The sequence below is a fragment of the Vanessa atalanta genome, chromosome 6, assembly GCF_905147765.1.
Source record: "Vanessa atalanta chromosome 6, ilVanAtal1.2, whole genome shotgun sequence".
Taxonomy (NCBI): Eukaryota; Metazoa; Arthropoda; class Insecta; order Lepidoptera; family Nymphalidae; genus Vanessa; species Vanessa atalanta.
In genome coordinates this window covers 7,364,428-7,388,555 of record NC_061876.1, presented here as the reverse complement: position 1 = coordinate 7,388,555, position 24,128 = coordinate 7,364,428, and the positions used below count along the sequence as shown (strand labels likewise).

The window sequence follows — 24,128 nt, the reverse complement described above, 5'->3', positions numbered from 1 at the left end:
AAATCTAAGTTTACTGGCTTTTAGTTGTGCCTAACAGGCACTAGATTATTTAAATATTAATAGATACTCGAACTCAAACTAATCAAACACAATGAGATTTAGACATAGACAATTTTACTAATTTTTATTAATGGCTAATTGAGCTATTGCCTGCGAAAGATATATTATATACATACATGTGTCAGTTTCAACCGACGCAAGTAAGATTCTTCATGGTGTTTTGTTCGCAAATTCAGGCCCAGAAATCTTGGATTAAGGCGTGTTCTAAGCACTAGTCAATTTTAGCTCTTTATTCCTTACTACTAACCTTCTCAAAAGGAGAGGAGGCCTTAGCCCAGCAGTGGGAAATTCACAGGCTGCTAATGTATACCTATCTGTGTTTTTGACTTAAGTAAAAATAGGGATAACATTCTTAAAGACAATTTAAATGTTTTCTTTTCTTTATTTGAAAAAAAATAATAGATAGTCTGTGTTTTATAATAACAATATTTACTACATTAATGTATTACGTATATAAAACTACCTATTTATAATAGCTAGACGCTTTGTAATGTAAGGAAAATAAAGCTTAATTTTAGGCTACGTGTGATATGATAATGCTCGATGGTATTTAAAACTAAACAAAATAATCAGTGCAATACATAATAAAATACTACAATTCTACTGTAATAATACATAGTATAATATTTTTTTTATATCTAACGAGGCATGCTGCGAAAACTATTTAAGCTTTAATAACTTGATTAATTATCACTACCGTTTTTGGTATTTGACATGCAATGTTATTGTTAACTTAAAAAAGTACATTTTGATTTTGATATGAATACCACAGATTGAATTATATATAAAATTATTTATTCAAAGACACGTTTCATTTAAATATTATTTTAACTCTTTGTAAAATTATAAAATTCAATTCATATTTTTTTATTCTATAATCAAAATATACATCTCAGATTACATAACAAGACTTAATATATCTCGATTTTTTTTTCTATTTTTAAAACAATAACTTTGAACAGGGTCTACAAAATGCTCATTGTAATAACTTAACAACAATAAGAATTCTTAGAAGTCTTTCGGGTCTTGTAACATTTTGAAGTAGAACTTATAAGCATAGATTTTGCTAGGTGGTAGGACTTTATGTAACCTACATATATCCTACCGTCAAGCAGCAATACTTAGAACGGTAACGGTTAGTAACGGAAGGCACAGGGGACATAACATTTTAGTTCCCAAGACTGGCGCATTGTTGATATAATGAATAGTTCAAATTTCTTAGGATACCATCTATGTCTATGGGCAGCGGTGACCATTTATCATCTGGTGACCCAATTTTCTGACCGCCTCTCAATGTCCAATAAAAAAAAACGTATACACAAGTCTGTTCACATGTACATAGCAAAACGTTAAGTTACAAAGACAATAGACATTTCGGACAGGATCTACATATTTTATAAAAAAAAACGCTACAAATTTCGATCTTAAGAAATATTTAAAAAGAGACTCCTTTACAAACTGATTAAAATAAACATGAATTAAGTGTTTGAAAATAAAGTATCAGTTACATTGATATCTTAAATATTATGACTTCTCTTTGCTAAATTATAAATAAATAGAAATATATTACAATTTTAATATTAAATATACTTAATTTTTATTAGATGATATTATTTTATTATTAATTTTGGAATGAATTACACTTGCTATTTTGTAGTAAAAATAAATAATAAACTTTTTTTTCTAAAAAACAGCCCTTATTTAAGCCACGTACTAAATCTAAGAAGAGAACCCAAAAGCTTTGTTACGATGAAGAGTACTTATACCGCCGCTCGGCTTCATCGTGAGACCCTGGACCTACATCTATAACGGTTGTAAAAACAGATCTAACAAACCCAATGACGACGTAGACGTGGTGAAAAAGAAGTAGCACCAGGCAATTCCTATGGCGAATCAAATTAAATGCACTTTATTCAAAAGTTTACATTTTTATCGTCAATATTTAAACTCTTCGGGAAAACCGTCTTTAGTGACTTCTCTAACATTTTTATCCAAAAAGTATTACTTTAATGAGAAATAAAAATAATTAACTAATTTTGCATGAATATATTTTTATAATTTGTTTAACAGCAAAATAAATTAAATTTTTCGGTAATTGGTTATATTTGCGTATACCATTTGTCCAAAAAGGTTCTCTTTATTTATATTTAATAGTATGTATATGATCTTTTATGGAATATTTTTGTATATTCTTCCGTATAAAGAGTATATTATCAAAAATATATCGTGAAGCAACATACAGTAATTTCTTTAAATTTTTCACGTAATGATGACCTGCTAGCAACGCCAAGGTTGTTTATCTTTCTGTGACCGTTAAAAATAAGAGATGTACCATCTGTAGACTGTTACATGTCGCAAATATTACTAACAAAATAAGGTTAATCGTTTACACATATTAAGAAAAGCACAGGTCTTAAAATCGAACCCTGTTGTACACTTATTTGTACCAGAACTATCATTAAAGAGGAGGAAATTAATTTTACTGCAGCGCCTTTGATTTCATAGTATTTAAGATTTTTCTAAAAGAATATCATGCCTAACACAACTGAAAATTTTGATAAATCACAAAAACCTACAATAGAATTTTGTGACCTCGATAAAGGATCCGCCCGCATTTGTTAAATACTTTACGTTATTTAACAGAACAGTAGTTTTGTACTGTCGTTATACGTTAAAAAAAATAAGAAACATTTGTATGACAAATGTATAAATTGTTACTTTTAACGGTATAATGAAAAAGGGGTTTATGTCAATGGTTCTTCTTAGGCCTAAGGTATCATAGACAAGTTTGACCACTAATTCTTTTTTATTTTTCCATTGTTGGTTATGTAAATGCGATTTACTTTTGCATTACCCTTGGTTTTACCACCCCTCTTTTACATGTTAAATATGAAAAATATATCATGGTACATATTCATGAATCATCAACGCAATAAGTAAAACTAATTTGATCTTAATAATTTATCTCTATGAATTGATTATTGTTAATGGGTAACATTGAATTTTTTTAAATACTGTAAACATTTTATGTAACTTGAACTAAAGTAAAAATACGCTACAATGTATACCGATTGGAGTAGCCGAGGCGTTTTATTTTTCGCGTCACAAATATATACATTTATACAATTGAATTAAAATCATCAATGTCGTTTTAGGGACTAAAAGCTATATGAAACAGTAGTAGTTTAATGCGTATTATGACTAATGATATCACAGATTGTAATGTAAAGTTATAATACGTTGTCAATGTATTTGTATATTCTATGTATGTATATTTTTTTCTAATGAATGAAGTATGATAAATATACGTTGGAAATTACTAACAATAATAAGTTGGATTTTCAATTATAAATAAGTATTTGTATACTTTGAAGTTGAATATAATGTAATACACTATACGGTGCCACAGTTATAACTAATGTTGTGGTTATTTATTATGAAAAAAAAAAATAGTTTCAATTGAAATTTGCTAAAAGTTTAGTATTCAAATAACTTAACGAAAAATCAAGAATACATTTTTGTCTGTCACAATAATCGAAGTGACATGTTTAAATTTTTTATACATACATATTCATAAATATCTACACTACTGACAAAATCTATGTCTAGGTCAACTTTAGAATGACGTAAAAGAGTAACTCTTTTATGTTATTATATATTATTATTGCTTTAGTTTTAATAAATGAAATAAAATATCGGTGTTTTACTATAATGAGTCAATATTGTGATCGTTGTCTATTTTTGGGTAAAATCATTTTTTTAAATATATAATATCTAGTCGCTAATACTAACATCAAAGTTCATCAAAAGTGCATGGAGAGTCGTTGGATTGTTGACGCGTGAGCGTGTTGTTAAAGCCATTTTCTTTCACAGTAGATGAAGTCCTGAAACGAGAAATAATATATATTTAATTAATTTAAATGTAAATTGTAATGCAAGACGTATTATTGTGTTAATGGCTATTAAGACTTATTGTACAGGGCCCGACCGTAAGTTTAGGGGGCCCTGGGCTAACACTACTTAGGAGTCCACATAAGACATATCTGAACGTAGACTTGAATTAAATTAATTGAATGGGTTTTATTAATTGCAGAACTCGAAGAGCTGCAAACAATATGATCTGTTTAATTTAATAAAGTTATGGATTCTTTCGCAATATCGTCATTTTTTTACTTTGATTTGACTTAGTTGAGGCCCCCTTGAATATACGGGGCCCTAGGCTGAAGCCAAAAAAGCCATATGGTAGATCCGGCCCTGTTATTGTATTAATCTATAATAAGCCCCCTAATATCAATTAACGTAGTGTAATGACTTTTTTTTTTATATAATATCGTATATGAAAAGGGGTGACCACTTATCACGACAAATATATAAAAAATAGTTTGTTTTGCTCGAGGAACCGAATTGTAGAACTAATAGTATGATCAAATTAAAAGCTGACCCGAAGAATGGCAGCAAAGTAATGAGCTGAGCGCGGCTGGTGCACTCGCGCAGCTCGGGGAGCGTCAGCAGCGCGTGGCGCAAGTACGCCTGCAGCGCCGCGCGCCGCGCCGACACCACGCGCGCGTCCTGCGCCCACACGCCACGTCACTCGTTATACACAACTTCACAATTACATCGCTGATGCCAGCTCATGCGGGTCGTCCTCGGCTAGGACCGACTTCAAATTGCCTTAATTTAAGTATATATATATGTCAAAAATCCTCTAAACGCCCTGAATTCTACGCCCTGTTTGAGAGGTAATTTCAAATATAAGTAAAAAAATTAAACAATTTTAATTTTTTTATTCCTCAACTTAGTTAAGATTTTGTTAACTTTAATTTGCGTACATTTTTCTTCTGCACTTATTCCTCATAGTTTTTTTAAGTAAGTTATTTTTAGATTTTTATACATTTCTCTTGTTAATTTTACATTTAATACGCCAACATCCTTGGGACTTACCCTGGCCCACTCACCCTTTAATCTGGCACTGATTAATACACAGCATTGCTGTTTGGCAGAAGAATATCTGATGACTGACTTAATGGTTTTACACAAAGCCCTACAGCCAAGTAACATTACAACACTATTTACTTATTAAGTTTATATAGATCTTACCCGTTTGCGTAAAGTTTTTTTTGGTGGAAATTTATAATTTGCTATATCAGGGTGGCATTTTTTGAGTTGTGTGTGTAGTTCATAAAACTTTGCATATCTGTGATAGACGTTCCATTCCTCTTGGCCAATTTTTAGAAAAACCTGTTAATTAAATATAATAATTAAATTAAATTACATTACCTGAATATTGTAATTTTAGAAATGTATTTGATTTACCTGATAAACATGATAAGACTGAGTTTTCTTTCCGACTAAGAATGCACTGGGAATGTAAACTTTCACATTTGACTCTGGTAATTCTAGTATTTCGAGACCAGAATTCTCTAGATCTTGTAGCTTTCTTTGTAAATGCTGATTGAACTCCATTAATTCAGCGTGCATTTCCGCTACCTGGAAGTATTTAAAACAATCAGAATTATTATTGATGTTTTGAGCAAAATATAATATGAATGTTAAGCAGAACTCATGTAATACCTGAACTAATTTTTTCTCATATTGATTAATTTCTTCATCATGACTATTATTCGTTTTTAACGCTTTGCCCATTTCCACTGCAGACATATAGCTTCTTAACTGATCTTTTAATCTATCATTTTCTCTGAAAATTAAAGAAGTAAATTTACATAATCAATATCTCTGTCATAATATGATACTGCTATTAATTTTAATTACGTTAGAACCTACTTGCTTAGATCTAGAACAACTTTTTCTAGCTTGTTTATTTTCTCTTTACTTGATATTTCAAACTGGTTGTACTTGAGTTGTAAATTCATGAACTCTTTCTCCCTATTTTCTAAGACTGAACTAAGACTTTTCTCATCTGGGACACTTTCATCTTCAGTGAAGCAAAGCTCTAAACACGATGTGCTTCCGTCAATACTTCCCGCCACCTCTTCGCTATCACTCTCTGATATTTTAAGACAATTGACACTCAAATCAGACATATCGTCTTTAACAATAACATTCTTGTCTATGCTATTTTGCGAGCTCGAAAATATTTCTTTGGCACTTTCAGATAACTTAGATAGTATTTGCAAAGGGTTGTCCATTGATTTTACACTGTCAGGAAAAAAATGTCTTATACTACTCTTGTAATCTGAGCTAGTTGGTTCACTAAGAGAAACTACTTTCGGTGTAACTTTAGGATCCGGAGAATTGAGGCAAGTCGCTGGTGCACTATTCCAGGAGCACTCACTTGAATTATCTTTGGGTTCAATGGATTTTTTTGGCTTAATGTCATTTTTTTCTTCATCTTTGTCAAAAGATATTACTTGGCGTATTGGTTTTCGTTTTGAATTACCAGACGTCTTAATAGGTGTGGGTAGTGGTATAACAAGTTCAGATTTATTTATTGGATTTAATTGTTGTGATTCATTGAGTTCTGCTCTGTCAATTGATAATGCAAACAAAACAGATGATAAGCCTGTAAAACAGTATAAAGTGAATTATTATCACAAAATTATTTATATATTTAGCTAATAATAGCAACCCGTCTCGACTTCGCATGGGTACAATGCTGATACTAAATATACTACAGGACATCACGGACTTTTTTGAAGACCTTTTTAAGGTGTACAATACTGTAGTACATTATTTTGATCTATCTCGTAGGGTTCAGCCAGCGTTTGCGTTCAGCCAATGTAAGCTCAAAAAATGTGTTTACTTACGATATCACTTTGAAAACCCTAAAATTATCAGTGTTTCTCTACTATATTGTGCTTGTATTATACATATAAACATTCCTTTTGAATCAATCTATCTATTAAAATAAACCTCATCTAAATCCGTTGTGTAATTTTAAAGATCTAAGCATTCATAGGGACAGACAGCGGTAAGCGACTTTGTTTTATACTATGTAATGATGATACAATATTTTACCTGCCGCTACACTAGGAAGCAAACTTGCTTCCGGGGTACGAACAAATGCACCTTCATCATAATATTCAATTAGCAGCCCATGTGAAACCCAACTTTGTAAATATCTGTGAAAAATATGATGATTTAAAAATTATAGCCTACGTATATGTTATACAACACATATAATTATATATATATTAAACATTGAGAAATGTTTTCCAGAAGTACCTTTCTAAAGATCTTTCATTTAAAGAGGCTCGTAGAAAAGCTCTGAAGTACCCCAATGGAGTGTTAATATTAGATAGTATTTTGAACCTTTCTTTCTCATGTTTTGTAAGATGAAGACAACAATAACTCCACAAAGAATTTCCTAGTGAAAAGAGAGAGAAATTATAACTAAATGTTAATTGCAAATTAATTAAATTTAATGATATTAGCTAGCTGGTAATAAATTTACATAAAATGTTATAAACACATGCATCCATTTTATTTGATTAAATTAGAATATGAAGCTTATTCTCACAATTTAAGATTCTAAAAGCTATACCTGAAGTTTACCTTAAAATTAGTACTTACCAATGTTAACAATATTAAAAGTTAAATTGAAACCAGCAGCTACAAAGTTTTGTATAGCTGAATTTGAAAGATTTGTCTTCAGCCCATGACTAAGAACTTTTTCCCATTTTTCACATAGGTTTAAAATTCTGTAAATTAAGCTATAATTTAAAATGTACCCACAGTAGAACCTCGATTATGCAAACACTTAATTACACAAACACTGACTTAATTTATGGGCATGCTTAATTAATTGAATTATCCAATGTTGGTGCGTTGCCACCGTTTCCCAAGTAAGAATTCATAATTTTATAAAATAATTATTTGAAAATGGCATTTAACATTGTATTTTAATATGTAAGTCAAATTTTAATAGTCTGTACTGTTTTTAATGTTTTTTATTTTTTATTTTATGGCATTAGTTGGCGGACGAGCATATGGGCCACCTGATGGTAAGTTGTCACCGCTGCCCATAGACAAAGGTGCTGTAAGAAATATTAACCATTCCTTACATCACCTATACGCCACAAACCTCAGGTACTAAGATGTTACGTCCCTTGTGCCTGTGATTACACTGGCTCACTCACCCTTCTAACCGGAACACAACAATACAGAGTACTGTTATTTGGCGGTAGAATATCTGATGAATGGGTGGTACCTATCCAGACGGGCTTGCACAAAGCCCTACCACCAAGTAAAAATATATATCATGTGAAAAGATTTTCTTTTTTTTCTATCTCGTCCCAAGTTACCCACATTTAGATTATACAAACTTTCAATTATTTGAACTAGTCTCTGTCCCAATTAATTTATTTATTTATCAAGTGATCTTTCATTGAGTAATAATACTGTAAATAAGTAACAAATTAAGCCAATACAAGAATATATTTATTGTATTGGCTTAATTTACATAATAAAAATAATTATAATCAATACATTACATACACTGAATTGGCTGTACCTTATATCATCTTCTGTAGCCAATTCAGATCTTCCCCCAAAACGATTCTGGCAGTTTTCAACACATGATTGTAGTTCAGTGAAAGTAATTCTTCCATTGTCTATCCTTTTTTTAATTTCATCCTTATTGTCTATTGCGTTAGCTAGAGTGTTTAAAAGTTTGTTATTCTGTAAATCAAACTTAAAAATTAGTCTCAAATTGCTTAACGCTACTCTTTGTTTAAGAAATTTAAAATAACATTCAATTGTGTATTTCATTTGATAATACCATTCATGTGATTTCTTTTTATATCAGAATTTCAATAATTGGCATATACTTATCAATTAAATAATAATTATTTAGTAAAATAAAGATTATATTATAATAAAACTATTGTGAAGCATCTTTGGTAATTTCACTAGACCTTAGTTTTGCTTTAATACATACCATTATTCATTTGAACGAATTTTATTTATGAAAATTTCGGTTAAAAGTAAATCTAGAACTTGGGTAAATAATTCAGTTCCTATGGTTATTTATTTATTTTGTATACGATACATAAGTCAAAAATTGGCAATTTGCAAATCGTGAAAAATGACATAATGACTTTTACTGTGAACATCAACACTAGAAACAATTGACATTCAGAGAATCGGTCTTGCCAAAAAAGAATATAGTAATTTTGTCTTGCTAGACTTTATTTTAATGATAATATAAATTCTTAATATTGATCACTAATTTTAGTCCCTTCATATTATGTTTTATATCTATTTGAACATTTGTAAATTATTAGGTACCTAAAATAAATGAATATGCAAGGTTCTGTATTTCATACTAATTTGAATGATTTAGAAGGTTATTTGTATTAAATTTGAAATCACCCGTAATAATCAATGTACTCAATAATATTCTATGATCAATACATATTGAAAAGATTGACTGTGAATATACAATATTATGATATTTTTGTTTATTCATTCGGTAATCGTTCTATTTCTTATTTCGTTGCTCGTTCATTCACATTTCCGTCCGTCATGGCAAAATAACAAAATGGCGTTTGAGCTTGTCCAAAGTTTTATTGTACCTATTGAGTAGCATTTTACTTTTTCAGTTCATTAAATCGGTAACAATTTGTGGTACATTCAATTTGATATCTTATACATTATTATTAAACAATAACATTGATTTGCAACGAAATAGCATTGTAGTGATTCATAAAACTGTATATTGGTTCGTGTTCCTTTCTGGTTCATTAGAGTGAAATTGTATAGTTGAACCATGAGTAATTACGAAGATGATCAAAGTGAGGATGGTGAACTAGCTCGAAGTCCTGTTCAGGATGAAATGGATTTTAGGTGAGTAATCTACTTTTGAATTGCTATTATTGATATACATTTATTAGTATTATGTTCAAGGTAGGTTATATTGATCCAGTGATTGAGCGTTTTATTTGCGTTTTAAGTAATTTATTTTGTCATGTCAAATATTTTAGTTTATCTGATGAAGATCGGGACAACGCTGATTCTTTAGTTATCAAACCACCACAAGCGGTGATTCGATCTCATCGAGACAAAAGAAGTCACAAGCGAACAGCGAAAGACAGATACAAGGAAAGTGTAAGAAAGGAAAAAAAACACCTTTACAGGTTAGTTTATTACCATTGACTTTGATTACTAAAACTATTGCATCTATTTATATCTTTTTATTAATATTGATCATATTATTTAAGGTCTGACTCATTGCTCTGGGGGTGTACAACAAAATAATTATTTTTTCAACAGGGATCGTGATAAGTCGGAAAAAACAAAACGTGAATTTAGTAAAACTTTAGAACGGGAAGAAATGCCTAAGGATTACTATAGGGAGAAGCAATACTACAGGGAAAAAGAATCATACCGGGAAAAAGACGTGCGGGAAAAAGAAATTTACAGAGAGAGGGAGATTAGAGATAAGGATATATATAGAGAGAAGGATGTTTATCGAGAAAAAGAACTTTATAGGGAAAGAGAACATTATAGAGAGCGTGAGATGTACAGGGATAATGCATCTTACAGAGAGAGTGGTAGACCCAAAGAAGCATATAGAGAAAAAGAAATGTATAAAGAAAAAGATATGCAAAGAGAACGCGAAATGTATGTTAATCGTGATCGTCAATACAAATATTCTGAAAATGATAGAAAACGTATGGAAACTGATAGAATAGAATCTAGGTTAAGAATGTTGTCTGAAGAAGGAAGGACACAAAATAATGAAAAAGAGAATAGAGATAAAACTTCTGGTGACAAGGAACTGGAAGATTTAAGAACTAGGCTACTTAGTAAAAGAATATCAAAAGAGTTACAAAGTCAAGAAACAAAAAAACATAGTGACTTTGAAAAAGAAACAAAAAAGCACATGGATTATGAAAGAGAAAAAAATTCAGATCGTTATGTATCTCTGGACAAACATCAGCAAGAAAGAAGAAAGAGATTACTGGAAGCCGGTAAAAAATATTTACAATATGTCTTTGGTTAAAGTTAAATAGTAATTTGATTATATATAAATATATTTATTTTTAATTTTAGAACGAGAAATGGTGAAAAGAAAACATGAGTCTCGGGTTGAATTAGAGGCTAGGCGTGAAGAGCGTCGGCGTCGTGGTAAGAAAAGATCTGTTTCCCCTGAAGAGATGACGAGTAAGAAAAATAAAACAGATCATTCACCTACATGTGATGACTCAGTTGTGACATTGTCGGATGCCAGCGACATGGAAATGAAGAGTGTTTCGCCCCATTCAGAACCAGAAGAAGGTAAACCAACATTTTTTATAATTATATCAAATTATTGCTCTACAGTGAAGGAAAAAGTGCCATTGCCCATTTTCTCTGACAGAGCAATGTAGTCTATATTGCTCAATGGACTGTCAACATCTCCACCTCCTCCATATTTAAAATTATTAGTGCAACCAGAACACAAAAAAAATGTAGGTGCTCAAAGATAAGTCTGGTTTTGTAGTCAGTACAATTAAATGAGTTTGATGTACTAAATTAAGACTTGTAAAAATTTACAGGTGAACATACTAACACAGAAACAGAAGAAGAAAGTTCTGACACAGAAACTGAGTCAGACAGAGATTCAAAGTCAGAAGTTGATAACAGAGAAGAGAAATCGGAGAAAGATGATGAGTTAGAAATTATTAATGAAAAAGAGCAATCTAATCAAAATTCTAAGTCACCAGTTTTATTAAAATCAAATAATCCGAGTCCATCTTCACATGGATCAGTAAGGTAAAAATATTTCCTTACGGTGGTTATAATATTAATAATTAACAGAAAACAAGATGAAGAAAGTTACACATTCCTATTTTTTTGAAATAATAACTTCTTATAAACTACTTCGTTCCGTAACGTGTTACAGCGCCAGTCAATTATTGACGGATGTAACTTCTGTCGGGCGTCTCGAGATGATAATTTTTTTTTTTGACCTACAATGTAATTATGAAATATCAAACTAATCTAAAAATACATATAATCTTAACTAAACTAAATACAATATTTTTGATTCATGTCAAATAATTCTTAACTCCTTTAAATATCAATAAAAATAAAGAAACTTTTGTTTGATCATTGTCTAGTAGGAAAAAAGGTTATTAAAGTAGCAGTTCATGTAATAATGCTATAATTGAATTAAAATCTTTAATAAAATGTATATTTTCTAATTCATATAGTACTGTTTATATGTAAGTTCCATTAATTAAAGGTCAAGATCACACTCAAGATCAAAGAGTAGAAGTCGTTCACATTCCTTTTCACCTCCTCCTCCTGGAGAAAATGGAAAACCTCCTACTGAAGAAGAAAAACCTCAAGAGGATGATGAAGAAGTAAGGTTGAGAGAAGAAGCTATGAATGCCCTACCACCTTACTTTCCTGCATTACAGGTAAAACCTCTCATTATTGGTACTTTATTTTAAAATCCACAAGTGCGGTTTATGAAATAATATAATGTAATCAATTAATCAACATACTGGATCAACCCAATTTCTGTAAGTCAAAAAATATATAACCTATTTTCAATTGGTATTGTCAGGTTTTTTTTTATTAATAACTGAAATAATAAACTTAATTTTATAGGGCTGTCGATCAGTTGAAGAGTTTCAATGCCTCAACCGAATTGAGGAAGGCACTTATGGAGTTGTTTACAGAGCACGTGATAAAACAACAGAGGAAATAGTTGCTCTGAAACGTCTTAAAATGGAAAAGGAGAAGGAAGGATTTCCTATTACCTCATTGAGAGAAATCAATACATTGCTTAAGGTAGGATCACAATTCAATTTTTTATTATTCTTAGCTCATTTGAGCCATCGTAATGCAACAGTGCTCACTTTTTGAAGGTATACAAAATTGATTTTCTTTTCTCTTTTTTTACCCATGCAGCTTTTATGAGCCATGAGTTGCAGTGCACTCGATGGCTCTCTTGCGAAATTCACAAAATTAATGCCTTGTATTTTATTCCTACAGGCCCGGCACCTCTTACCTGAAGAGGGTTGTGCTAGAGGTGTGACCCAATTGCAAGGGTTAACAACTTCGATACACGGGCGGGCCTAAGTATCTTATAAGGAATTTATTCCAGGGGAAAATCCTCAAATGCTCTCTCCAACAAAACAAATATTCACTGAAAAGTAATTTTCTTCTCATAATATATCCCCTATTTTATGAACATCGAAAGTTTCTGAAATGGCTTTACAAAAATAATTATTTATATCATCGAGATAATATAGAAACAACAACGACGATCATCGTGAATAAAGGTAAATTCATAGAAATTAAAGTGAAATAATATTGCGTGCATATAAAGAAGAAGTACAAGTTTATGTAAAAAATGAATAAACTACTATTAATAAAATAAGTAAGATATTTTAAAAGCATGACGATTTCTGCACTTATATTTTTTATAAAATTTATCAAATAGAAATAAGTCGTCACATAATGTCAGAATGTCGAGATCCATAAGGAATATAAAATCCTATATGATTAAATGTTTGTTTTGGCTTGTTTTAAAAGAAACATTTTGTTATAGAATTAGTTTTGTATAGTAGTGAATTTGATTTAGTTAAGTTACTCTTATTTAGTAATATTTAATTTAAGTATGAAAATAAGATTTCAAAGCTCATTTATAAGTATTGTTGGTAATTGTTTCTGGTTCTTTATCTATTTTTTTTTTTACTATTCGTATTTATCACATTTCGGAGATCTAAAACTCGAAAACCATAGGCTTGAATCTCGCAATTAATATAAAGCAACAAGTATTAATATTTGAATATAAGGAAAATATAGCTTTTTCCGGTAACTTCCTAGAAGATCACGAGGACCCTTTGTCCTTTAATTTTAATTGCAAAGGAATTTTACTCTAATTAGTTGTATTTTTATGTGCCTGTGAACTTTAAACTTCCATAATGCACGTCAAATATAATTTTTAATATTTTCTCATAAATATTTTCATAAACACGGTAGTGTTTACTCAAAATATATTCATTTAGTTTCTAATTAATATTTTGACTAACGAAAGCCTCAACGTTTTATATACATTGTTTTTCAAACTATGTCAATATGTTAGGCGACCTCCGTGGTCGAGTAGTGTGTACACTGGTTTTCATGGGTACCCCACTCCGAGGTGCCGGGTTCGATTACCGGCAGAGTCGATCTAGAAAAAGTTCATTAGTTTTCTATGTTGTTTTGGGTCTGTGTGTTTGTGGTACCGTTGTTACTTCTGATTTTCAATAACACAAGTCCTTTAGCTATTTACATTGGAATCAGAGTAATGTATATGACATTGCCCAATATTTATTTATTATTTATATTAGATACTTAGATTTCTTTGGACAAAGAAATTAATTTCATGCTATTGACATATCATATGTGCTAAAGTCTATATTTTGCAAATTTTGCTATTATGCAAATCTTGTATTTATTTTGAATTTTTCTTTTTTATTGATTTTATAAATTAATTGTTTGTATATACTGTAATTGAAATTTTTTAAGAATCAAACAATATTTTTTTTAAAAGGATATATATTTTTTAAATGTAATTTAAAAATAATTGGTAATTTTAACAAATATATTGTATAGATTCTGGAGGTTACTTACGCGAGTATTATAAAGTTAAAAGTAGAGTAGTTCCCTGACAATTTGATTTTAGGTAATGGGCAACTTAACAATTCTTGACTACAACTATTAAATTAAATTACGTTTTAAATATTTGAATCTAAAATTCGATGCTTTAAATTTATTTGAATCCTGCAATATGATGATAATCAAAATATAAGACCAAGCCTACTTAAGTACAGAAGTTATTGATTTGTCTGTTTTTTTGACTCATTTCAACTAAACCACATAACCTATATTTATGTAACTGTGACGAAAATTTTGCATTTTAAATATTTTCTATTTATTCTATTTCGGTCCCAATATTTATTTATACTAGTTTTCAGTGTCAGGTGATAGGTATATAAAAAGTAGTCCAAATTCCATCCTATTCGGCTCTGTGGTTTGGTGCAATAGACAGAGTTACTTTCGCAAATATAATATTAGCATAGATAATATTTCTTCAAGTGGTGTATATATTTTTTAAAGTTGTTGTCATCTTCGTCATGAAGTAACTGGATAAAAATTTGTACTAGTGGTATCTTAGGTAAAGTTTATGAATACGTCATGCTTTTAAAATAAACTACATAAATGCAATATCTAATTTAATGTTTGCATTTATTAAAATGGTCTACGAGGTGAAACTAATATAAAGTATAAACTCACAAGTGCTCAGATTCCAAACTTACAAATTTCATAAAATGATGGTATTTATTTAAGTAGACCTAATGTAAATAAATACTGTCTATATTTATATATTGTTTACCTACTGAACATCACCAAATTTATGTTCCAAAAATATTGTAATTTTATGTATCAAAATATGGACGAGGTTTTTGGGGATTTATCTGTTGTTAAAAATGTCACTTTGTGTTAAAAATTGAGCTATAAAGATATGTGATTTTAGTGGTGACAGTAGTGACGATTATACCTTTTGGACCATTTTAAATTGTGTTTTTATATTAATAAAAGTAACAGATTATGAAATGTTATATTGAAATACTGTCAAAATCAGTTTGATTAATAACCGCACATGTCATATAATTAGGGCAAGTTAACAATATGATATATAAACAAATATATGTATTAGCGTTTTAAAGGAACGATAAAAATAGACCCAACAAATAATTTTTGAAATTTTTGTAACATTTGACTGAAAGGTTAACATTTCTTATTATTTTTCAGTAAATAAGTGTATTGCGCAACAGTTCATCGGTATTTAAGTGAATTATCGACAATCTGTCTTCGTGCACTTCCATCGGTACGGTTAAAATGTGTTACTGCGCCTATTATTATGTAGCATCCTCTATCAAACAACTGAGACAGTCATATAAGCGACAATAGGCTCATAATGTGTTTTATGAAGTAATATGTATTTTGGTTATATCAAAACCATATTCTGTTTATAGATTGAGTGAAAAATTAAATTAATTTAATGACGATGTTGATGCTCTAAATAATCAAGACCACCTTATATATTTTTCTACAGGTGGTCTTTTAGTACTAGGTTCTAGGACTTTTCACCTAAGCTTATTCTTCGAAAAATTTAAACTCTTTAAGATATCTTCAGAAATTATATTTCTAATTTGAGATGAAATTTATTATATCAACATTAATTTCTATTAAAAGTCGTTTAAATTTATAGAAAAAAGTCCTTAATCTTTAGCAGGTAACTTTATTAGTAGCAAATGTTGGGTCTATTTTAAAGTAATAATATTAAAAAAATTACATAATAAACTGATTTTGATTCTATTGTATTATATTGTTTCTAATTAGTTTAAAAAAGTTTTAAATGTTATTTAGTGAATATAAGAAAAGGTTATTTTGTATTGCCATATCAGAACTAACAATGTTCATACAGTCAAATTTGCAAAGCCACAAATGAATTCAATATTTTAAAGTTTCTGAGAATTCAAGGTTATTAATTTTGTGTATTTTTTTAACGTATGCTTATTTGATACCCTGTTATTTTATTTTATATATATATATATATATTGATTAGTAATTAAGACTCCTGTGTAAGTTGATTTTTAATGTATTACTTAAATCGTTTCTGCCTAAGAAGTAAGAATTCATTGAAAAACTTATAGAATTCGAAGTACTTATGAGATGGTTAAAATTTATATTATATATTTTTAATAGTTTACTCGTAAGTATGGGTTCTTGTTTTTGTCACATTATAAATGTGCATTAATCTTAAGGGAAACAATTTAAGTTAAATTAATTATAAAGCAGGCTTAACATCTGATTCGCTATGTTATGATTGGGGTTTAACAATACAAAAATCTTAATTTAAATAAGTGAATAATTTAGCATTTAATTGGATAATATCTATTTCTCCAGCAGTTTGGATTATTGATATGGAATTGAGTGCTTACTGAACAAAATAATTAAGATTTTTTTTATTGAAATTTATAGTTGTATGGTATAACGTGATTTATGATATTCTTGATTGAGGAATCTTTAGGAAGCAATCTCTAAATTGTTATTCTAAATAGTCTTATTTTAGTCTGGGATGCTTTTGTTTGCGTAATTTAATATAAAATGTAGATTTATTCGCTGATCAAGTTCCAGTTTCTTTTAGTGCGCTTTTATAATATGTATATAGAAATATAACATTGAATTTGATTAACGTAAGTAAATGAAGAGTTACTGAATTGATATATTTAATACAAGAAATAGCACCACTGTCAAAATTACATTCGTTTTGCTTGTCGTTTTTTGGTTAAAGTGTATATTTTCATGTGTATTTTGGTCAATTTTACGAAACTGCATGTTGATATTGGGTAGTTAACCAATATTATTACATTATTATCACTGTATTTTAATAATTACCTTATTAAGATACAGTGATCAAAAGCGGCCCAAAAATATATTAATTGTTTTGTTATGACAAAATATATTCGTGAAATATTGATTTTGTTTCATCTATTTATAAATATAGAAATCGGAGAATTTTCAGTCGCATGTTTTTATTAAATTAAGCTAATTATTTTTCTTATAAATCTTACGACGGTAAAGCAGGTATCATTAGGCAGCGCATCGTTGGATCTGTCATGACTCTTCCATGTATTACAAGTGTCATAGTCACCTTAGTACTAACAAGACGCACATCCTATTCGCTTGTTGCAGGGCCAACATCCAAACATCGTAACCGTGCGAGAGATCGTGGTCGGCTCGAACATGGACAAGATATTTATAGTTATGGACTACGTCGAGCATGATCTCAAGAGTCTGATGGAAACTATGAGGGCGAAAAAACAAGTGTTTTTACCTGGTAATTATTGTTAATATTTATAGATTTATAGGAAAGGGCAACCATAACGGCTACCTTAAAATTGTTGCTATTTTCAGGCGAGGTCAAATGTTTAATGACGCAGTTATTGAAGGCGGTCCATCATCTTCACGACAATTGGATTTTGCACAGGGATCTCAAGACCAGCAATCTCTTGCTTTCACATAAGGGAATATTGAAGGTAGTGATTTATTTTTATTAAGTGATATAATACCGTCAATGATATCCTCGAAACGTTAAACTAACGCGCTAAAACAACAAGAAATCCGACAAACTAATAATAAGACGCCTGCTACCCAGGTGGGCGACTTCGGGCTTGCGCGCGAGTACGGCTCGCCGCTGCGCCAGTACACGCCCATCGTGGTGACGCTGTGGTACCGCGCGCCCGAGCTGCTGCTGTGCTGCAAGGAGTACTCCACGCCCATCGACATGTGGAGCGTCGGCTGCATATTCGCGGAGTTCATCACGATGAATCCGCTGTTTCCTGGGAAGTCGGAAGTCGACCAGCTGAATAGGATTTTTAAAGTGAGATTCATTTGTTTTCTTGCCATAGTTGCAAGTACTTATAAGTTTTAGGGGTGACTAAAATACTGGTATCTGTTAGTTTTAGTTAGTACTTCGGTTAATATTCTTATAGGGTGATCGACCGTTTTTAATACGTGTCTTATTTTTTAGGATTTAGGTACTCCTTCGGAGCTACTCTGGCCGGGATACAAGGAGTTGCCCGCTGTACAGAAGATGACGTTTGCAGAGCATCCTTCGGGTGGATTGCGTCAGCGAATCGGTTCCGATTTACTATCCGAAACTGGGCATACATTACTTCAAGGATTCTTAACTTATAACCCTGCTAGAAGATTTACAGCCGATGCTGCTCTGGAACACGCATATTTTAAGGTTTGTTTATATTTATCTTTAGTATTATAATAAAGAGAGAATTATGTATTCTCTTATAATTTGGGCAAACAATATGATTTATATTTTATACAAATATTCATTTGTTTTTATTACTGTCAAAGAATCTTACAGCACAGATAGATGAAACTTTGAATCCAAAAAAATATGTTAGAAAGTGTGTGCAATCAATATTAAGAATCACTTTTATAATTTTTCAATCTTTTTTAATAATATTTATTATCACTACTGTTTTTGTAACGTATATTCAGGAGCATCCCGTGGCTATCGAGCCGGCTATGTTCCCCACGTGGCCCGCCAAGTCGGAGGGCAACCGGCGCACCACGCACAGCCCCAAGCCGCCCGCCGGCGGCGCCGCCTACGCGCAGTTCGCGCGCGCGGACTCCGACGAGTCGCTCGGCTTCCACGTGCAGAACCGCTCGCTCAACGTCGCACCGGGTTTCTCGCTCAAGTTCTAGCATCATGTTACTAGTTTTAGCGAAGTCTATTTATGTGTGCACGAAAGAACAAGAGGTCCCGCTGCGATTGTTAAGTTCATGATTAATTCCACGAGTATTGTTGTGTTTTCGTGATCGTATGAGAGAAAAAATGTTTTAATGATTTAGTGTTGTCACTGAATTAAATTAGTTAATGATGTTATAATCTATGACTCAATCAAAATTTATAATATGATTTTTATTGGAGCACTATAAAAGATATTCTATGGTATGACTACATATTGCAGACATATCATTACGACTACCTTTTTGTGTGTGTGTGAATGCAGAATATTCAAAATCTATTTTTTGCCGCAAACCGACATAAACCGATAGTTAATTTTGTTTAAAAGATAATTTAATAACTTATACTAATTTAAAAGGTCGGAAGCCATACAAACAAACATGACCATTGTTTTAATTGGCAATCCTAAATGATATTTAAGGGGTCTTTCAAACAATTCTTTAAATCCTCGCTAAAATTAAAGCAAGCAATTGAAACTACTAAAATGTGTTCATTTCTTACAATATACAAGTATTTGAATGTTATATAAACTTTTGTAATGACAATGTATGTAGCCTGTACCATTCGCTGTAAGGTGCAATCAATTTGGATTTATTATTTGTAATATTAGCTCATAAAAATATCAACATAAAAAAACTTGAAAAAAAAACATTGATATGCATGTAACGCTATAATTTAGTCATCTAAATTAAAAGTAAAACAATATCTAATACAAGAGCTAATTAATATTAGAACTTCAAGTTGTAATTGTTTGCAAAATAATTTTAAATACGTAATATGCTACTCAATCGTCTGAGAATATTGTAAAAATAAATTTCTAAAATAACTATTTTCATATTTTGGAAACAGTATGTAACTTAAAAAGAAACTAAATGTTTTATGTAATTAGTAACAAATGTAAATATTCTTTAAACCGAATAGTGTACCTGTGAAAGGGTAACATTAGTTTTAGAAATAATATGGTACAATATATGTTTTGACAAAAAAAAATATTTTTATTTTTATAGTCCCTCACAATATAAAATTAGATAAAATCGTTTCAAGTAAGATGTGATACATTTTGATATTCCAAAACATTAACGGCCGGCTTCAATTAAACCCTTCGGTAGACCCAGAAGGGAATTGATCAAGTCTCCGTTACGTTTGATCGTTTGATACTTAGTATCGATTAAAGCATTCGTTTCTATCAATATTTTTCCATTGATGCCTCCATTGTACGCGTCTATCATAGAATGGATGTGTCGAACGTACTGAAAAGAGAAAAAAATATTAATACTTTTCAATGTATGTAGACATTTTAAAGAATAGTGCTGGGCGAGCTATGCTTTGTAACTAGGGACTTAACATTTTAGCTCTCAAGGTTTGGCGCTTTGGCTGTGCGGGAGGTAGCCTTGCAATTATAGGAATTCTAAACCGAATGAATTTTATTTCAAATATTTATTTAATGTTCAGAAATCAGTAAAGTGAGCTTCAGTTGTCGCACTAGCCGTGGTGCTAAAGGCCATGTAAATGTCATTGGAAAAAATTTGCTCCGATGAATTTTATACCGAGCAAAAATGTATTAAATTATCGTTTCAATCACATTTTTAAAAAAGAATAATCGTCAGCTGTTTTGACGACGGAGGTTATAATGTCAGTCACGCGCATGAACTTCATTGAAAATTTGACGAAGAAATTTATTTTATACCAAATGATGTTCTGACAATCACGCACTCTAATTGTTCATCTTATATTATGCGTCCAATGTATACATGTACAATGTACATAGTATCGTACATATCAGAATAGCTTTTTCTTAAATAAGGTGTATCTCAGTGGAAAAAATGTAATATTTTTTATAGATATGATTCATGATCTACAATTTTATTTAACCTATTTTATTACAAAACTAACCATATCGCTAAAAAAAGGGTGTTCGTTGTAAAAAATCTACTGGACACATGAGATTATCCATGTGATTATCCCTATCCTAGTGATGTCCCTAGTCGGAATATAAAATTTTAGCTGATTGTGAATTTATGCAAGGTTAAATGTCTGTTTTGATCGGATGGACTAAACTTCTAATTGATTATCTTTTATTAATAAGAATATTATTGGCTCACCCGAGAAACTTCGCGTTTATTCAATAATTTTATTAGGAATTTCTAAACCCATGACAGGTCTTGTTTTGATTATATTATACTGTAAACTGCAAATGACTCACATTTGGCGCCAAAATGATACCTTTTTTAAATGATACCATGTATATTAGTTCAGTTAAATTGCAAGATGTATTTGACCGTGTGAGAAGACGGAGCTCGGCAAATAAAGGCTGACTTTGTCCAATGTTTGTCCGAGACTTACTTATGAGACCTAAGAGGTCTCATAAGTAAGTCTCGGTCTCAAAGTATGTTCTTGTTAATCGACATTCGACATGGCAAATGCCAACTGGCTGGCTTAGCGACGCTTCAGAAGGCCTAGCTTCACGTTGAAGTTACGAAGCAGGGTGACGATTGAACCAATTATCAATTGTAAGTTGCGAGGTGGAAGTCCTGACACGTTGAGGCTGTTCAAAAATTCAATTGGGTTTGTTCTGCAAAATCGTCCGTGACAACAGAGTCGATGCTTTTTTTGCTGCGACAGACCTGGTAGTTTGTCTTGGACCTTTTGATTGACTTGATCGCAGTGATCGTAAGAATTCTTAGGTGTCAGAATGGCACTGACATTTTTAGTGCTCCTCCTAAGAAATCAGTACCAGAAATGTGGCATCAATGACGTCATATAAAATGAACTGCTCAGGGACGTTAATACAGTGTTTCTTCTCGATCATCACCGATACGAATTCGATTAAATCGTAACAAATTAGTAAATTGCAATCAAGAATCCTCTTAATTTTTGTGCACATCTACGGCTAGGGCTCTTCAAAATGAGGCCATAACCGAATTTTTATGTGCAGCTAAATCGTAATCACTGGGACAAGAATCGGATTACGCTATTAATATATAGGATATTAATAAATATATATATTTTTTTTTCGATTAGGAAATCCTACTAGCAGAGCAACATAGTCACTCAAGTGACTCAGCTCTTAAAATGAGAATACAAAAAAAAAAGAAGTCCTCCTAAGATGCAAAATAACAAACGTACCTTTTAAATAGGCCAGTATTTAATCCGTTGAAACTACTATTTGTCATAAATTTATTTACAATTATTAGTATTTTTTTTAAATTTAATTAACGATCGCGGCCACTTAGGCTGTTCTACATTGCTGAACTTTCGATGAGATAACGTTGAAAATGGTGCGTCACACTAATCGCACGACTATCATTCTATCATTGTCATTAAGCGAATACCGATAATCTGAATATTTGACTTGAGCTACTGCGCGATATAAAACTATTGAAGTTTCCGTTAAACTGGAAAATATAAACCGACCAGTAAGACAACAAAGAAAGCGTATCGTAGAATAGATAGAAAATCGAAATAAAATTATTGCACGATATGGTAGTAGATATAAAATATAAATAGCTATAAAATATAAATTTATATTTGATCTAATAAAAATATAAATAAGTACGCCCTTTAGTTTAGACACAATTGATTCTAGATTCTATGCGTTCTTATTTTATTTGTTAATACCAGAATGAGGGAACCGAAATATTTTATAGATTTCTATGCAACACTAAAATTGATTACACTAATACATAAATTTCATCATGAAATTTTGTTTTACTTACCTCCTTATTGGGTAAATTCTGCACATTTTGTTCGTCCAATGAATTGTCATTTAGTGAATTAAATTTGTATGCAAGAGTACATTGGCCCATTATGAACACCAGCATCGCAGATAACTTTAACATATGCAGAGAAGCCATTCTGTAAAGTTCTTTTTTCTGTATAAAATTAATTGAACGTTATTTTAGGTATGTTTTTTTTTACAATTGTTTTGAAATAATATTCTTGACATTATTTAAATAAGTGGTTTTAAAATGTTTCTAGAAAACTTTTTCTATTTATGAAGAAGTGGATACCTTAAACAATGACAACGATCCTGCCGCTTCGGTCGTCGACTGAGGTAGGAATGTTAGGTGATAATCCGTTTCAAAAGTTTTGTAGGCGGTTATGACTAGAGTCGGGGAGAGGAAGCTCTTTGTCAGTTATTTCTGTTCGAAAGCACGTTTTTGCGGGCGGCCGCGTGCGTGACAGCTTATAGGCAACTCAATCACATAACACTTGGGTGCCTGGCAATATGTGGCATTGTTTTTTTATAAAATAGGTACATTTATTTTAATTGAACATAGGTACATCTTGGTTGAAGTGTTTTAATGTTAAAGTGAAATGAATAAATATATTTGAAAAAAAAATGAAATTTAGAAAAAGTCAATTTTACTACCTTTTACTAATTTGCTATATTTTTAACACTTAAATAAAAAATGCTTTTGACTCAAGGGCCACCGAGATCATGCCATCCATCAAAATGCATTGTCATCAGAACTGAGCAAAATTTTAGAATTTTAACCCATTTAAATCATAAAATAAATATGTTTAAATCAGGTTTAATAATAAACCTTATAACTTATCTGTGCTTTGAGCACAGATGTCCATGTGGAAATTAAGTTGACTTTTTCGGTTTACATGGTCTCTCTTGTTTAAGGAGTTCAGGTAGGCTTTTCTGCCACGGTTCTCCTAATGACACAATGAAAAGGGCTCTTGCTACTATCGACGTTCCTGCTCTTACTGAGCCTCCTGAAATTAGTCGTGAGGATGGTAAAATATGTGATGGACTGACATTAGTTCCCTGGGAACGACGTCG

General features: G+C 31.1%; 2 protein-coding genes across 4 annotated transcripts; one reads left to right on the top strand and one right to left on the bottom strand.

Annotated features, from left to right (window-relative positions):
* Positions 1-1,668: 1,668 nt before the first annotated feature.
* LOC125064878 (sorting nexin-29-like) lies at positions 1,669-9,110 on the bottom strand. 2 transcript variants are annotated; one of them, XM_047672173.1, is made up of 11 exons: positions 8,957-9,110; positions 8,531-8,697; positions 7,591-7,718; positions 7,243-7,384; positions 7,036-7,139; positions 5,842-6,580; positions 5,632-5,755; positions 5,374-5,547; positions 5,158-5,298; positions 4,502-4,629; positions 1,669-3,944 (listed from the first exon to the last, which is right to left on the bottom strand). In XM_047672173.1, exons 1-11 carry the CDS (start codon positions 8,957-8,959, stop codon positions 3,854-3,856), a joined length of 1,941 nt encoding a protein of 646 aa, XP_047528129.1. In that variant the 5' UTR covers positions 8,960-9,110; the 3' UTR covers positions 1,669-3,853. The 2 variants fall into 2 exon arrangements, with proteins under 2 accessions (XP_047528129.1, XP_047528130.1); XM_047672174.1 differs by lacking the exons at positions 1,669-3,944; positions 4,502-4,629 and adding an exon at positions 4,650-4,788.
* A 425-nt stretch (positions 9,111-9,535) lies between these two features.
* Positions 9,536-20,298, top strand: LOC125064486 (cyclin-dependent kinase 11A). Of its 2 annotated transcripts, XM_047671554.1 has the most exons (12): positions 9,536-9,864; positions 10,002-10,154; positions 10,291-10,991; positions 11,074-11,298; positions 11,559-11,775; positions 12,248-12,425; positions 12,619-12,801; positions 17,761-17,905; positions 17,983-18,104; positions 18,224-18,448; positions 18,599-18,817; positions 19,087-20,297. In XM_047671554.1, exons 1-12 carry the CDS (start codon positions 9,788-9,790, stop codon positions 19,291-19,293), a joined length of 2,652 nt encoding a protein of 883 aa, XP_047527510.1. In that variant the 5' UTR covers positions 9,536-9,787; the 3' UTR covers positions 19,294-20,297. The 2 variants fall into 2 exon arrangements, with proteins under 2 accessions (XP_047527510.1, XP_047527511.1); XM_047671555.1 differs by lacking the exon at positions 9,536-9,864 and having other exon boundaries at positions 10,016-10,154; positions 10,239-10,991; positions 19,087-20,298.
* Positions 20,299-24,128: the final 3,830 nt, after the last annotated feature.